The sequence below is a fragment of the Benincasa hispida genome, chromosome 1 (genome assembly GCF_009727055.1).
Source record: "Benincasa hispida cultivar B227 chromosome 1, ASM972705v1, whole genome shotgun sequence".
NCBI lineage: Eukaryota > Viridiplantae > Streptophyta > Magnoliopsida > Cucurbitales > Cucurbitaceae > Benincasa > Benincasa hispida.
This window is the reverse complement of record NC_052349.1, coordinates 18644682-18661574: the sequence shown is the minus strand read 5'-3', so window position 1 is coordinate 18661574 and position 16893 is coordinate 18644682. Positions and strand designations below refer to the sequence as shown.

At 33.5% G+C, this 16893-nt stretch overlaps 1 protein-coding gene across 5 annotated transcripts; it reads left to right on the top strand.

Moving 5' to 3' along the window:
* Positions 1–1794: 1794 nt before the first annotated feature.
* LOC120083252 (putative E3 ubiquitin-protein ligase LIN-1) lies at positions 1795–10783 on the top strand. 5 transcript variants are annotated; one of them, XR_005483392.1, is made up of 17 exons: positions 1802–3225; positions 4095–4167; positions 4394–4654; positions 4812–4879; positions 4975–6114; positions 6546–6687; positions 7165–7407; positions 7478–7772; positions 7909–8030; positions 8166–8285; positions 8451–8582; positions 8658–8780; positions 8978–9088; positions 9174–9323; positions 9391–9516; positions 9587–9722; positions 10322–10783. XR_005483392.1 is itself a non-coding variant. In XM_039038928.1 (17 exons), exons 1-17 carry the CDS (start codon positions 2453–2455, stop codon positions 10337–10339), a joined length of 4014 nt encoding a protein of 1337 aa, XP_038894856.1. In that variant the 5' UTR covers positions 1804–2452; the 3' UTR covers positions 10340–10783. The 5 variants fall into 5 exon arrangements, 4 of the variants coding, with proteins under 4 accessions (XP_038894872.1, XP_038894865.1, XP_038894878.1 ...); XM_039038928.1 differs by having other exon boundaries at positions 1804–3225; positions 9606–9722; XM_039038944.1 differs by lacking the exons at positions 8658–8780; positions 8978–9088; positions 9174–9323; ... (1 more) ...; positions 9587–9722; positions 10322–10783 and having other exon boundaries at positions 1795–3225; positions 8120–8285; positions 8385–8526.
* Positions 10784–16893: the final 6110 nt, after the last annotated feature.

Genomic DNA, 16893 nt, shown 5'->3' with positions numbered 1-16893 from the left:
TTGGAATATTGGACCTACACACAATATATCATATAATTTTGCTCCCGTGACATGCGGTGGGGCCCATCCACTGATCCAATCTCCACCGTCCATTTTCAATCTAACTTTTTTTTTTCTCTAAACAAAATATTTAGCCATTCAGGTCCAGTTTGCAACTATAGGTACATTCGGATCCTAGAGTTTCAAAATGCGATGTTTCTATATTTTTTAATTTAAAATGTCACGTTAATATTTAAAATAATAATAATGAAATTACTCTATAATATTTTAAACACAATCTAAAATTTTCAAAAATAGTTTTAAAAATTTAGAAACATACCACGGCTAAAAATATAGTTTCCTTTTTTTTTAGTTCTTACATCAATGAGATGTAGAGGAAAACGATTAAAATCACTACTCTCAATCAATTAAGTCATGGTTGACACCATGATGTTATAGTAATAAAATTAATTACAAACTAAGTACCTATGATTTGATTTTTTTTTTTTAAAAAATCAAAATTCACCAATCTTAACATTTAAAGTTTATGATTCAATTAAATATAAAATTCAAAATTGTATATAATAGATGAAGTAATTTTTAAAAAGTTTGAGAGCATGTGTTGGGAGTGATTTTAAAATGGTTAAAATCATAATGAAACATGTTTTTTATGATTCAAAATTAAGTGTGTTGAAATGAAATTTGCATTTAAAAATATAAAATTAAATATTAAATTAATTTTGATGATTAAAGACATGTTTCTAATTGATTCAAATGTGACATGAGTGATTTTAACAATTTTTCCAGAATCATCTGAACACGAAACTTCAAAAATCTATTAATTTCAAAGATAAAATATACACACATTAAAAATTGAGGAGTAAGAGTAACTTTATTTAGCCTACAAATTATTATGCCCCTTAAGGCTCAATTAAACTTTATTTGACACTCATAACGTTTTTCACTACATTTAATATAATATTTAAAAATGTCATTCTCAAATCTTTATTTCAAATCTAGGATAACATCTTCTTCCTATTTCACCCTTGTTTTGACATACATTAAGTCCAAAACAATGTGTTGTTTGTATTGTAGACTTGTAGTTTAATTAATTATGACATCATAATTATTTAAATTGTACACTTAGGTTATTATATATAAAATACTGCATTCATTGAAAGTTTAAAAAATCTTTATTTAATAAAAAATAATAAAAAGTCTATAAATTTATATAGTTTATCAAGTTGAACCATCAACATTCACAATGATAATCAACGTCTTTTCATTAATGACAAAATTCAAATTCACACTCCATCCTAAAATTAAAAAAAAATGATATCCTAATCTAATTGAAAATGTTAATATCTTTTTCATAACATTTCCAAAAGTTCCTTATTTTTAGAACTATAATATTAATAAAATAAAAACACACCTTGAATTTTAATCAAATCCTCTATCATACACACATATATATATTATAACATTTCAAAAACGTAAATTATTTTAGATACTGAAAATATTTATAAATAATAGAAAAGTATCACATCGTAGTCTATCGCAATTTATCGCATATAGATAGTAAAATTATATTATATTTATAAAAATTTTAATTTATTTTCTTATATTTGAAATCCATCCTTTAAAAAACTACCTTATTTAAAAAAATGTCATACTAATAAAACAAAATCCCAAACTAGTCCAAACTTGATACTCATGAATTTTCAATTCATAAAATATATAAATACAATTTAGTGATGCAAAAATTTAAAAAGAGATGGAGGTAATAAGACAATGTAGGCAGAGGATAGCGAGGCTGGTTTCATGTATTCTCCTTTTCATGACAGCCAAATAAGGACACATCCAAGCAAAAAAACAGTAGAGAGATTAGCTATCAAAGCTCAGTCTCTCTGTCTTTTATCCCCCAAAAACAAGAACCCCAGCTTCAACCTTTACCATTTCCCAATGCCTCCTACTCTACCCTTTTACCATTGTACTGTTTCGAGTTCAAGAATCTAAAAATTAACAGTCCCATGGTTGAAGATTACACACAAAAGCCAAAAATCTCAAGAAGCGAGCGACTTGGATTCTCTTGGAAACCGAGCAGCTGAGTGCTAATTATAAACACCCACAGGACGGAAGGTTCGTGTTCTTCATTTGTTGTTCTAAAAATGATTTGGAATTTGGAATTTGGAACAGTGTTTTAGATTCACAATCACATGGTGCCAAATTCTAATGGTAATTTATTGATCGAGTGAATCCAAGAGAAACCAGGAAATGTACCCATGATAGAAGCGAAGGTCAACAGTTTGTCTGTAGCAGGAAGGAAGTTTTTGAGGGCCCAACTCAGAACTTTTGGATTTTGGCTGGAATTGTCACGGGAAATTGTTCCAGACCTTCAATTCTCTGCAACAGAGATAAATTTTCATCTCTCTTGTTTATTGTTTCAGTGCATTCTGCTCTTCATGAGATCGCCATGTCCAAAAGCTGCATGCTTACTGCTTCTTCTTCTTCTCCCACTCAATGCCCACCATCTGTTTGTGAAAATGAGCGACTGGACCTGAACTCCATTAGGGGTCTTGTTGTTTCTATCAACCAGTATATTCAGGAATTCTTGAGCAATGCCGAGGTTAGAACTGCTGTTAAATTGAGATGCACCTCCAAACTCAGAAACCAGAGACATGGGTTTTTGGAATTCTTGGAACAATCTATCATCTCAAATCTTTACGGGGGTATTGAGTACATTGAAGATGCAGTTCAAACAAGCACCTCCGAAGCGAGGGCCACTAGGCTTCAGACTGCTGAACAAATGCTTCAGGTCCCAGCATTGCTTGATGAGGATGGTGAGACCTCAGGAATGGCAAATCGTTATTTAGTTTGCTGCTCTTACTTCTATCTTTCTTTGGTCAAGAAGCTTCAAGGGGATGAGTGGCAGGTTGCTCTGCACTTCCTTCAATCTCTGCTGGTTTCTCCAAGATTGGTTCTCACAGAGTTTGCTCAAGGATTTTGCTACAATCTTCTTCTTTCTTTTTCTACATGTTCGAGGCAAGAAAATTGTAAAAGTATGGGGTCCAATTCTTTTGTAGAATTTGGCGAGGGTGATTATGGTGAATCAACTATAAGGCAGGTAGCTCGAAAATACAAGGACTGGCTCATGTATTATCAGGTTATGTCGTACGGAGAGACTCATCAGTGGCAGCAACAAGGAAGCAGGAGTATGTTATCTTCTGAAGATGGATCACATTCCTTGTAAGTCTGGAATAAATTTCTAAGGAATATAAATCTTGCCTGACTCGGTAAATATCGGTCTCAAAAGTATTAGCATGTTTACTGAAGTTTGCTCAGTGCCTGTGTCATAACGATACTCTTTTATGCAGCATCGTACCGGCTGACTTGATGCTAACTACATTTTATGAAATTCTTACTGGGTGCATGACATAAAGAATGCTCATGGTCAGATAGCCTAATTGGCTTTAAGATTTTGAGCACTGGTATACTATGGGAATTTTCTATATGATCAAGTAAACTATAATTTACATGTTCAGGATTGATTATAAGTTTGTAACGATAAGCAAAAGAACAGTTTCTGAATTTGAAACTTGTTTTGCGTTCAGCAGTTGCAAGGGAAGGGGTTGAATCATCATCCTTTGGGACAAGTGATAACAATTGGTACTTTATCTGTTGAACTATGCTCATATTGACCCCAATTTGTAATTTATCAATCTCCTCAAGCAGACAAAGAATGAGACTAGATGATGGTAGTGGGAACGAGAACACACATAGGTTTATGTAGAAAACTTTTAGTTGGAATTTTGATATGCAAGAGAGAAAATTCTACCATACCAAGGATTGGTACATGATAGGTCTCAGTTCATAGGAGTGGCTGCAAAAAAATGTAATTTCATAGTTTTTCTTTTTGAAAAAAAAAAAAGGTGTCTATCTCGTTTGTTCGGTTGAATACTAAGAAATTTGTGATGCAATATTTTCTCATTTAGGCTTTTTCTGAAGGTTTCTTCATATTGTTGTCTATCATTGCTTGTATCAGTACTAGCAAAAGTTGCATTACCATGTGTACAAATTTCAAAGCGGATCTAATATATATTCCTGGCTTCAAATAGGCATGGCACGTTTTCAAGGATTGAAGCTTCAGAGGCGACTGATTGTGGGTTCCCGCGGCCAACTCTTTCCCATGTAAGTTTTGAAGGCTTCTCTGGGAGATTTACTAGCCCCTTTCTCGTTTCATTCTATTAGTTTTCTTCAGTTTTTATTTCACTCTTCATAATTCTAGTTCAAGTTCCCCCGTGCTAAGTATGGTTTTACAAAAGCCTTTCATATCCTCAGGCCTTCCTAGTTCTTTCTTAGAGTCAGATTATTATTAACACTTCCTTTTTTTCTCTTGTTGTAAAACTGAATCCAGTATGACATTCTACCACCACTTGATTATATTGATGTATTTCAAGATAAAAGAAAGGCATCACAGGATTTTCTACAATGTGAAGATACAGCGAATTCCCCAAAAAAATTGGGTTTTATCCCAGAACGTCAATTTAGTGAAAGGGGATTCTGGAGAGATTCTAGTACCAAATGCATCGGAGACCTGTTGAAGGATTCCCAGCCCGGTTCACCAACTTCATTATTCTCATCAATGAACAATTCTGAAAGTGACAGTGATCTTGAGGTTCATCCAACTCCCGACCGCTACTAACTTTTTTTCTTTTCTTTTCTTTCTTTCTTTCTTTCTCTTCTCCTTCTCCTCCTCCTTATTGTTCAAAATCAAATTTTTTATAAAGTGTCTTCTATGATGTTAGTATGTTACTAATTTTTCCATTTACCAGGCAGGCATGAACGACACTAATCACTCTAAGAGAACAGCCCGAGCAGACATGCCAGAAAACTTTTATCAGTTCGGTCAAGAATGCTTATGCTTATTATACCCGAATGTCATTTTATACCAAATCTCCATCATATTTCTGAATCTTTTTTGCACTGACCTTACAGGAAGCTGCAGTATGCTTGCTCCAATACTGACGGAGAGCAGAGTTTGATATCTTTGTCCAGTGCTTCTCTAAGTAGGGTTAAGGAACAATACAATAAATCAAACATGATGAAATCCATTTCAAACAAATTCAATGGTTACAAGTCACGTAGCCTAAAACAAAAAAACTTAGAACCTCAAGTCTTCCAAAATTGTCTCGAAGAAAGTGAACCAAAAGAATTGTCTGTAGACCCATGCAAATTACAGAGTTTTGATAGTGCTTTACCTTTATCTCTCGGTCAAGGTTCAGCCTGTCAGATTAGTAAGCAGATTAGTGTTAAAGGGCAATTATATCATGCAAATAGCAGAAGAGATTCAAAGAGTGAAATATTGGGACTTGTTGAGAAAGCGATCTCAAGATTATGTTTCTCAGAAGGATTGGGAGACTACAATGACGAGTGTGCTGTGGAAGTTTCAACGGTTTACAAAATGTTGAATAACAAAACGGGAGTACAATACACCATGTTAAAGGATTTAATAATGGATCAATTGGTGACAGGCATTTCAACTTCTAAAGAAGAAAAGGTCATAAGGGCATCAGTTTCTCTGCTCACAACTATAATTTCTGAAAACAATTCAGTTATAGAAGATATCAAGAAGAAGGGCTTACAGTTGTGTGATTTAGCAACTGCTCTAAAACATAATGTTCATGAGGCTGCGATTCTTATCTACCTCATTAGTCCATCCCCAAGGGAAATCAAGTCCTTAGAGCTTCTACCTGTATTGGTGGAGATTATATGCACCTCAAAATGTTATAATGCTTGGTCACCATCACTTGTGCTGACTCCTCCTGCAGCATCAATGATGATCATTGAAGTAATGGTAACAGCATTTGACGAGGACACGAATAAGATGCATTTGGTAGAAATCAGCTCACCAAGTGTACTTTGTGGGCTTCTTGAAGTTGCAAGAACCAACAATGTGGAAGGATTAGCGTCTCTAGGCAGTATTCTTGTAAAATGCATGCAACTCGATGGAGAGTGCAGAGGCTATATATCAAAATTCATCTCAGTGGCTCCGTTTCTCTGTCTCTTACAAAGTGATAAGAAGGAAGCAGTACATATCGCACTTCAAGTATTCAATGAAATCCTTCGTGTTCCTAGGTATGAATAAATGCACCAATTGTATTTTTGCACAGTCTACTATTTTTGGTACTCCTTTAGAACTACCTCAAATCCTCAATTAAGAAATAGACATCTGTTTTGATTTGTGCAAGCAAAGAATCCATTGTGTGATTCAAATCTTTAAGATTACAATTCCATTATTAGTTGGTTCATGATATATAAGGGTCACTAGACTTATTAAATTGATCACTTGCAAGACGGGTTCTGCAACCTCTTTTTATGAAGTGAACAAGGCTAAATCTCACAGCGACTCTTCTCAAAAGGAAATAAATGAAAAGAAATAAAAAGTATCTCACGATGACCGGTTTAGACTTGCATGAATTTCTTTTATTTTCTATGCAACCTAATATTGAATTAAGTTGTTTAACTGAAAGCCATTTTTTTAATACAATTCTTACTTTCTTGTTTAGGTCTTCTGCCATTAGCTTGTTGCAACGGATTAAGAATGAAGGGAAAAATGACATTATTCACATACTAATGCTCTGTGTCAATCACTTGGAAACTGAATATCAACTTTGGGCAGCAAATTTATTGATTCAATTACTTGTACTGGTAAGTGTTCAATTTGAAATTGGTATTGTAAATTTGAGCGTCGTCTTCCTAGGCTTCCTAGTTCTACTTTTAAAATAATTTTTTTCCTGATTTTGTTGTCTAAATATAAGGAAAAACATTGCAAAAACATTGTTGAACGAATATTTACCAACAGGGATGTGTTGGGAATGTTATTGATTTATTTTCACATAATTGTAAGTAAATTACTTGGGAAGTTGGTTAGAGTGGATGGTTGAATTTGGGATAATTATCTTGGAGAAACTCAGTCCTCTTGAAGGCTATTACTTTCCTAATTTTTCTGTGATATTGCAATGTAATTTCAGTGTTGTCATGCTCCAATTGGGATCCTAACAGATGAGTCCATGGAGAAACATCAATGAAACGACACTGTTGTGTTATGTGTTGACAAATTTCTCTTTGATTGTGTGGTTTATCTAACTTACTTTCAGTTGACAAACCTAGAATGTATATCTACAGGACAATTGCTCCACAACAAGCTTATTAAAAGAAGAGGCTGTACAGGTCCTTCTCAGGTCAGTGGCATGCGAAGAAACCTCTGCAATGCAGCTGTTATCTGCATCTATATTGTCAACTATTGGTGGAACGTTTTCTTGGACAGGAGAGCCATACACAGTTGCATGGTTGCTTAAAAAAGTTGGTTTGAGTTCTGATCATCAGAACATGATCAAATCGTTCAATTGGTTAGACCAAAGCTTGCAGGTGAACGTCAAGAATCGTATAATTCGTTGCATTGTACTGTTTGACCTTACAACATTAAATCAACTTGTAGGATGCTGGCATGGACTCATGGTGCAGTCTGATGGCCAGAAACATCATCTATATTGGGGAGTCTGTCTTTCATGCTTTAGAAAAGGGGTTGAAGAGCAATATAAAGAAGGTTTCTAGGGACTGTTTGACGGCAATTGCATGGCTTGGATGTGAGATTGCAAAGAGTCCAAGTAGCATTAGATGTTCTGCTTGTGAGATTTTACTCAGTGGGATTGAGCTGTTCTTGCATCCAGGAGTAGAACTTGAAGAAAGACTTCTGGCATGTCTCTGCATCTTTAACTATACCTCTGGAAAAGGTAATACGTTTCCTAAGTTGTATGCTCGATTGCCATAGTCAAGACAGTACAGTCCTTGCAATGCTACAGAATTTTTAAATAACATGCTCAATGGTCAAGCGAGTTCCACTGATTCCTGATGAATATTATTGGATAGGGATGCAAAAGCTTACTCGTTTCTCTGAAGGAGTTCGTGAGTCACTAAGACGTCTTTCGCATATAACTTGGATGGCAGAAGAGTTGCATCAAGTAGCAGATTATCTTATGCCCAATAATTCAGTAAGTAAAACAGCTTCACCATCGAAAAACTATTTAATAAATAATTGATAATTGTTTTAATATAATTTTGTATAAACCATCATTGACAGATTCTCATTCTTTGTCCTTCTAACATCCTTCAAATTGTAAGAACAGAGAATTTCATGCGTGCACACACAAGTTTTAGAGCTGGGTTTCAACAGCAGTGGAGCTGTATGTGCCCTCATCTTCTACAAAGGACTTCTTTTCGGTGGATACTCTGATGGTTCGATAAAGGTGAGGAAAATAAGAGCGGGTTTCAATAAACACATCGGAGATGTCATTTCAGTAAAGGCTAAGTTGAAAACTAAAAGTAATAACGTGAACTTCCTTCAGCTATAAACTGCTGTCTGCACCTTCGCAACACGAAGTTGAAAACATGACCTGTATGCATATCTATAGGTGTGGAACATCAAGGGACAATCGGCATCACTTCTATGGGACATAAAGAAACACAGAAAAGCAGTGACATGTTTTTCACATTTTGAATCTGGGGAGAGTCTTCTAAGCGGATCTTCCGATAAAACTATTCGAGTATGTAACCATGACATTTACCTTAATGTGGATGGACCGTAGAAGGTTGAATTAAGCTGTTTCTTGTTTGTACAGGTTTGGAAAATGATCCAGGGAAGATTGGAGTGCATTGAAGTGATAGAGTCCAAGGAACAAATCCAACATTTAGGGGCATATGGACAGATGATCTTTGCAATTACACATGGCCATGGGTTGAAGGTGATGATAATGTCATCACTTAATTTGCAGTATTATTATTAAGGAAGTGGATGCAAGTATTATCTGCGCACCCTTTACTGCGTTTATCCAAAATATCAGCAAACATAAATAGAACAATGTCTGAAACTAAATATTGGAGAAACTTATGCTGGTTTTGGAATTTCTTATTTTTAACTGTACATAGTATTCTGCAATAGGTGATCGATGCATCAAGAACAACAAAAGTTCTTTTCAAGAGTAAGAATTTGAAGTGCATTAAGGTGGTTCAAGCAAGGGTTTATGCAGGCTGCACCGATTCCAGCATACAAGTTAGTTCTTTTATTCCTCCCTTTTCTTTTTCCAGAGAACTCCATAAATCATAAATGACCTCTAAAGAAAAACTGTTGTCACTAGGAGTTTTCTGTGACAAACAAATGGGAACAAGAGATCAAGCCACCTTCTAAAAGTTGGATGCTGATGCACCAGAAGGCTATCAACTCACTTGCCGTGTATAAGGACTGGCTTTTTAGTGCTAGCTCAATGGTTCAAGGCTCATTATTTCAGGTAGAACCATTACCGTAGCCAGAATAATTGTACCATAAACTTCCATTAATAGTAGAAATAAATGCAGAACTGGAGAAGACACGAAAAGCCCGAAATTAATATTATAACTGGTAAAGGAGACATTGTGCAAGCAATGAGTGTCGTTGAAGATTTCGTGTACATAATCTGTAAATCTTCAGTGAACAGCATTCAGGTAATCTTCAATGTGTATTCTCGTAAAGAATTATGTGTAATCTCTATGTTATGATCATAGTTGTCATCAGTTCCTTCTTGAAAAAGTAGATATGGTTGAGAAAGGCACAACACAAAGTGGGGAGAGTTACAGCTGGTAGTAAGATAACATGTTTGCTTACAGCCAATGACATGGTTCTCTGTGGCACAGAGACGGGCAAAATTAAGGTGATCGATATCCCTTTGATTATTATTATTATTATTTAAAATATCAAATTCAAACTTTGAATTTTCTTTATTTCCAACCAGAGAGCAAGAAGTTTCATAAATAGGTTATTTTATATTTCTATAGCGCATCGTTCTTATTTCCCTTTCCATTCACTCAGATCTTTTCTACCTCATTGAGACTGTCATTCTTTTTTTCCTTTTCATTCACTTGGATCTCTTCTACCTTATTGATAACGTTTCTTTCTTTTTCCCTTTCACTCGGATCTCTTGATTTCTATTTCTGCCTCATTTCTTCCTCGCCTGCCTCAGTCTCCATTTTTCGTAATCTCTCTTAGATCCAAGATTGATTCTTCTATGCTGGTAGACATCTAATAAGAATGATATTAGGGTGTTATTAGGATATGAAGAGTATGTAATTAGTTAGGAGAGTCCATTATGGAGTTTGGTTATAAATAAAGGTTAAGGGAATGAGGAAGGTAAGACAATATTTTGCTGAGTGAATTAGAGCTTGAGACCAAGGGAGAGGGTCTAAGTAACTCGAATTACTTGGTTTATTTTATAGTTTGGTTTATCTTACTCTGTAATGGCTGAAATTGCAGGGCTGGATCCCCCTCTAGCAAGAAGATGCAAGTAATTTTGTGGACTTCCCTTCTGTAGCAGTATGATATATTTTGTTTGATTGATATAAAAACAGCATCAAAAGGTGGAGTATTACATGTTTAAAGAAGGAACTCTGAGAATCTTGTTTGCAGCAGCTAGCAGGAACCTTCAGCTTAAGTTCAAACCATGCAAACACAAGTTCAATTCAATCTTCATCATCCATCCAGTTTGTAAATTGGACTAAATGTTTGTATTGAAATTTTTTTATTAGTTTGAATGCCTATTATATGAAAATGAAATTGTATATGAAGTCAATTAAAGAAAATAAGTTAGTTTTGGAATGGAGAACCTGATATGGTTCGTCCTATTTTACATGATCCGATGAAGTGAAGTTGAAACTTTTGTTCTAATTTGTAAATTACTTCTTAATTACATACCACGTGCAATCCACGTTTGTACTATTTTATTTTATTTTCATTTTGTCATTTTGTCATTTTGCTATATTTAAAAATAGGTTGGCCATTTTACTATATATGAAAAGATCCCTAAAATTAATTTGATTCTAATTATCTTGTCCCTAAGTTTCAATCCCAGGAAATGGTCTTTTTTTAAAAAAATTCTCTCTCCCTTTTCTTCCCCAACTTGTGTCCTACATCTACATTGATTAAATTAGCAGCCCCAAGAAACCTCACAATCTTTATCGAATAAAAAGATTTTTGACTCGCAATCAATTGACAATGAAAGTATATCCCATTGTCATCTTCCCTTCTTCACATGTTACTAAATTTATTAGTCAAGTAGTGCTCTTGCAAAGAAAAAAAAAAAAAAGTCACAATCTTAGGTATGAGGAGTCAAATGGCAAAAACATAGCAAAAACTCTGTCCATAATCCATTTCCCAATAGGGGTAACATCCTCCTGTAGTGTCCTACTGGAAAATGAATAATGATGTTGTTTCAAATTCTAATCACAAGTTGGGTGGACTGAGTTGGGTGCTTCAAAACCTACTGAGTCATGTCTACCTTGCTGGAACAAAGATTATTCATAGATGCTTTAAGATGAAGGTTCTTGAAGCGATGGTTGTATGCTTCAACAAGGAGAGTATTTTCTCAATTCGTCTTTCAAATTTTGTGATAGAATTTGATTGTTTGGAAGTTATTATTAATCTACTAAATGGTGAGGCACTCGATCTCTCTGAAATCTCTAATTTCTTTATTGAGGAGGCTAAGACATGAAGTTCTAAATCTCTTATGCTTGTCATTATCATAATGTCTTGTTACACTCTCTAGCATGAAAGCTCTTGAGGAGCAGTGTCGTCCATTCTCCTTTCCCCTTACTTTTAGTGGTTCTCTACTCTTGTGGCTCGAGATATTATTTTATAGGTTTTTTCACTCTGTTGTTTGGTTTGGTTGTTTAAGTTCAAAGAAACAAAAAATCTCTTGCATTTATTATTATTTGTAAACTTAATTTGAATCCTTATTTATTTGTTTCAAAATGTTAAATGCTCAAACTTTTGTAAAGTGAAAAAACACTAGTAAAGATTAAACTCCACAAAACTTTCCTAGATAATAAAGAGCAATAATTAGGTGTAGCCTAAGTTGCACTTAATCCCATGCTCCATTTTCCTTTACACATTTTTTTTTTAAAAATTGTCACATAGAAAATTTTTATTAGACAACTATCTAAACTATACGACTGCATAAGAATAGGTGCAGTCCAATGCCTAAACATTTGTCATAAATAAATAAAAGGTCCCTTATTCACAATGTATTACTTTAATTGTCCCATCAAATAGCTCATACCATATTAGAAAAGTTGATAATAAATTTAGTCCTTTTGTAAAATTGAGGAGCATAATGGGAACTCATGGTATGGAGAAAATATAATATAATAATAAAACATATTTAAATAAAATAAAATAACTAAATAATTAAATTAAATAAAGAAAATTATAGAAAATGAAAATATGAAATTCTCTCCAAACTTTTTGGATTTCTCACTAATATGTATACGTCTTACAAAACTCACCAAATGTCACTATTTATAGGAAATTTGGCAAGTAGAAGGTGAATTACATTGATTGATAGTATGTAATCTTGAGGCACATGGACAACACTTGGGATAATGGAGGTATGACATATAATCAATGAACACTAAGCCTGAATATTTAATGGGCATCTATTATCATAATATTTATAATATTTCCCCTTAGATGTCCATTATATATATGAAATATGTCTCACTAAAACCTTACTAGAAAAAACTCAATGGGAAAAAAGTACATATTTCATATAATATATACTCCTAAAAGAATACAATATATTTACTTCCCCCCTGAAAACATCACTTAAGATCTTTTAGTCACCGCATTCCAATGTCGTGCACCAATTTTTCAAAAATTGCGGCAGGTAATGCCTTTATAAAAAAGTCTACCGGATTATCCTTCGAACAAATTTGTTGTACAGTGATGTCACCATTTGCTTCAAGATCACGAGTGTAGAAAAGCTTCGGTGAAATATGCTTTGTTCCATCTCCTTTAATATATTCTTCTTTGATTTGGGCTATCCAAGTTGTGTTGTCTTCATATAATATTGTTGGAAGGTTTTTATTAGAAGACAAGCCATATACTTCACAAATGTTCTGAGTCATTGATTTTAACCATACACATTCTTGAATGACCTCGTGAATTGCAAGAATTTTAGCATGATTTGAGGAAGTGGCTGTTATGGTTTGTTTCACTGATCGCCATGATATAATGGTTCCTCCACATGTGAACAGATAACATGTTTAAGATCTAACTTTGTGTGAATCAGATAAATATCCAAAATCTGCATAACCAACTAGATTAAAATTTGATTTATTTGAATAAAACAAACCCATATCGATCATTCTTCGGAGATAATGGAGTATATGCTTAATTATGTTCCAATGTTTTTTGTTGGAGAAGAACTATATTTACTGAAAATGCAATATCTGGCCTTGTATTATTACCGAGATACATAAGTGCACAAATTACACTAAGATATGGTACTCCAGGACCAAGAAGTTCTTGATTATCGTCTCGAATTGAAATATATCTTTTTGTATATCCAATGAATGAACTTCCATTGGAATATTTAATGAATGGGCTTTATCCACAAAGAACCTTTCCAAAACTTTTTCTGTATAGGTTGACTAATGAACAAATATCCCATTTGTTAAATGCTTAATCTGCAAGCCAAGACTTTTTTTTTTTTTTTTTTTTGGAGATCTTTCATCTCAAATTCTTTCTAAAGATATTTTATTGCCTTTGAAGCTCTTCAGGAGTTCCAATTATATTTAAGTCATCGATATATACAGTTATAATTGCAAATCCTAACTACGATTTTTTTATATACGGACATAATGGATTATTTTGATATCCTTCTTTCAACAAATATCCACTGAGGCGATCGTACCACATTTTTCCTGATTGTTTCAATTCATATAGTGATCTTTGTAACTTTATTGAATACAATTATCGGAAATTTGATTTATATGTTTCATGCACCTTAAACTCTTTTGGGGTTCTCATATAAATATCATTATCAAGAGATCCATATAAATATGTTGTGACTATATCCTAAGATGCATGTTCAAACTTTCATACACAGTTAGACCAATTAAATATCTTAATTTGTAATTGCATCCACCATCGGAGAATATGTTTCCTCATAGTAAATACCGGGTCTTTTTGAAAAACCTTGTGCAACTAGTCTTGATTTATATCTTGTCATCTCATTAATTTCATTTCTTTTTCTCACAAATACCCATCTGTATCCCACAGATTTAACACATTCTGATGTTTAGACTATTAGTAAAAAAAATGACGATTTGAAAATGAGTTTAATTCTGCTTCGATTACTTCTTTCCACTAAAGTCAATCTTTTCTATGTCGACATTCTTCAAAAGAGTTTGGTTCAAAATCCTCATTTTCATGTATAACATCAAGAGTAACATTATACATAAAAATGTTGTCAATAATTATATTAGTTTAGTTCCATCTTTTTCTTGTCATGATATAGTTTATTGAAATCTCATTATTATCTTTGGGCATTTCACCTTCCTCATTAGTCATGTCAAGAATATCTTCATGGGTATTTACATCCCCAACCAAGCTTTTTTTTCTATTAACTATTTTTCTTTTTCGATGATTTTTATCTTTGGAACCCAATGGTCTACCAAGCTTCTGGCATGTTCCAGACTCATTCGTGACAACTAGCTATGTTGGGATATCAATTTTTGATGAATTATCGCTGGTATATATGACTTAGTTGCTTTCTTTGCATATGTAAATGCATATGGTAATTGATTTGCTATATTTTGAAAATGAATTTTTTTCTGAACTTTAAGTTCACATTGATCTATACAGAGATCTAAATGAGATATTAACGATGCAGTCCATGTAAATTCTTTTTCCAACTCCATAATTTCTCCCCCTAATGTTAGAAAATTTATCTCAATAAAATGACAATAAGCAAATCATGCAGTAAATACATCACCATCAAGGGTTCAAGATATTTAATAATTGATGGGAAATCATATCCAACATATATTCCTAACCTCCTTTGAGGACCCATCTTAGTTCGTTGTGGTAGAGTGGAATATATACTTGTAAGAATAAAAAAGCATGCATGTAGAAACAATTTGGATCTTAAGCACTCTAAATTCCTTTAATTTTAAAGATAAAACATGCATGCAAATAACTATGAAATTAGGGTTTGAGTTACAACCTTTGTAGCTCCAAATTGACCACCAATTCCACTCCAATTTTCTCGCAAACCGGCTATGAACCACCGCGAGGTCTTCTCGACTATTCTCCAGCCTTAGAACAGGATGGTGGGATCCAGTGAGAGACTAAATTAGGGATGAATTTAGAATACAAATTGAGAAGGAATTGAGGACTTTAATTCTAAAACTCTTTTAGAATCTCTATGTTGCCAAGAAGAATTTGTTTTTCAACTAACTTGAAAATCCTAAAAATAATCAAAAAGTTTAATCTTTATCAAAGCATCCTATTTATAAAGCAATTACATGCAACTCATGCAAAATTGAATTAACCAAATTTTGATACTTCAAAATGCACTCAATTTAGTGGGATAAGTGACATTTTGTGGAATCAACACTTTGCCAAATGGATTACTCACTAATTCACTAAAAGTTGGGTTTTTCCACTAAAAATCATTCTTGGATCTTTCCACTAAGTGAAGTCAACATTTTGACTTTGACTATTTTGAAGTCAACATTTGACTTTAGTCAAATTTTAATTAAATACAATTTTAATTCAAAATTAGTTCAAAACTAATTTTGAAATTTGCCATTTGGTGAAGTCAACTTTTGACCTTTGGTTTTTAAAGCTTGGTGAAATAAACATTTGACTTTGAACAACTTTGATTAATTTCATTTAATTCAAATAATTAATTTTAAATCAAATTAATATTAATAATTCATTAAACAATCTAATTAATTTACTTTAATATTCAATTATTAATCCAACACTAATCCTGATGAATCCTTATTCATAGTTTTGATATTTAAATCATATTTAAATATCTCAAACTTTCTCTTTATCATTCAATTCCTAATTGAATGATACGCCATTAATATAACGCATATATATAACGCTTATTCCCTAAGTTGAATATGAACGCTTCAAACTTACTCGTCATACTATTCTAAGGTTTACTCTGATATGAGCTAGTAGGCAGATCTAATGGACCTATAGATCATGAGCTCTAACGATCTGAGATTAATTGGCTAAACTTCTTTAACAGAGTTAACCAACATTCATTAATTACCAGGACACTCTACTAAAGCCTAGTAGATGCATCTTCTCACTGTAGATATACTTTTGTCCACTAGATTTAACCATGATCAATAAGTCGATCACTCACAGGTTGTTCGTATTTACACCTAGGTCAAAATTACTATTTTACCCCTATAATACATCTTGTTTCTTAAGTCTCCACTGATCCATTAATGAACAATTAGTTTATGGTCCTACCAATAAACCGAGTCCTTCTCATAGAGAGGGTGGGGCCCCTTGTTCAAGACTAGAAGTTAGTGTTGGGGTTAATGCCCTAAAGTCTTGTGTCCTGTAGTTTATAAACAGTTTGTACGAACGCTTGTAATGTATAATATATGATATTTTACTTCACTTCTTGATTTTGTTAAGTTGAATGTTTTATTTGCTTTACCACAAACCAATAAACCTAAAATCCTTGGTTATCTTTATGTAACTTAAGCATGTATATAGTGACATACAAGTGGATCATGTCTTAAGTGATAACCAAAATGGTCTGTAGTATATGGATATAGGAGGGAAACTTTATCCTGGTAATGCTACGGATGCGGCTCGCTTTGTGGAATATTACAAGTATTGTGACTTGCTATAGATGGTTTGATCCTGATCATTCATGTGGGGACATGCGAGCGGGAGCGTCCTATGCAAAAAGTTTGTATAAGACCTGACCACGAAGTGTTAACGTCTCGTTATATAACACCGTTCATGACAGAGACTTCACTTCACTAGGATGACTATAGGTAACATGACCT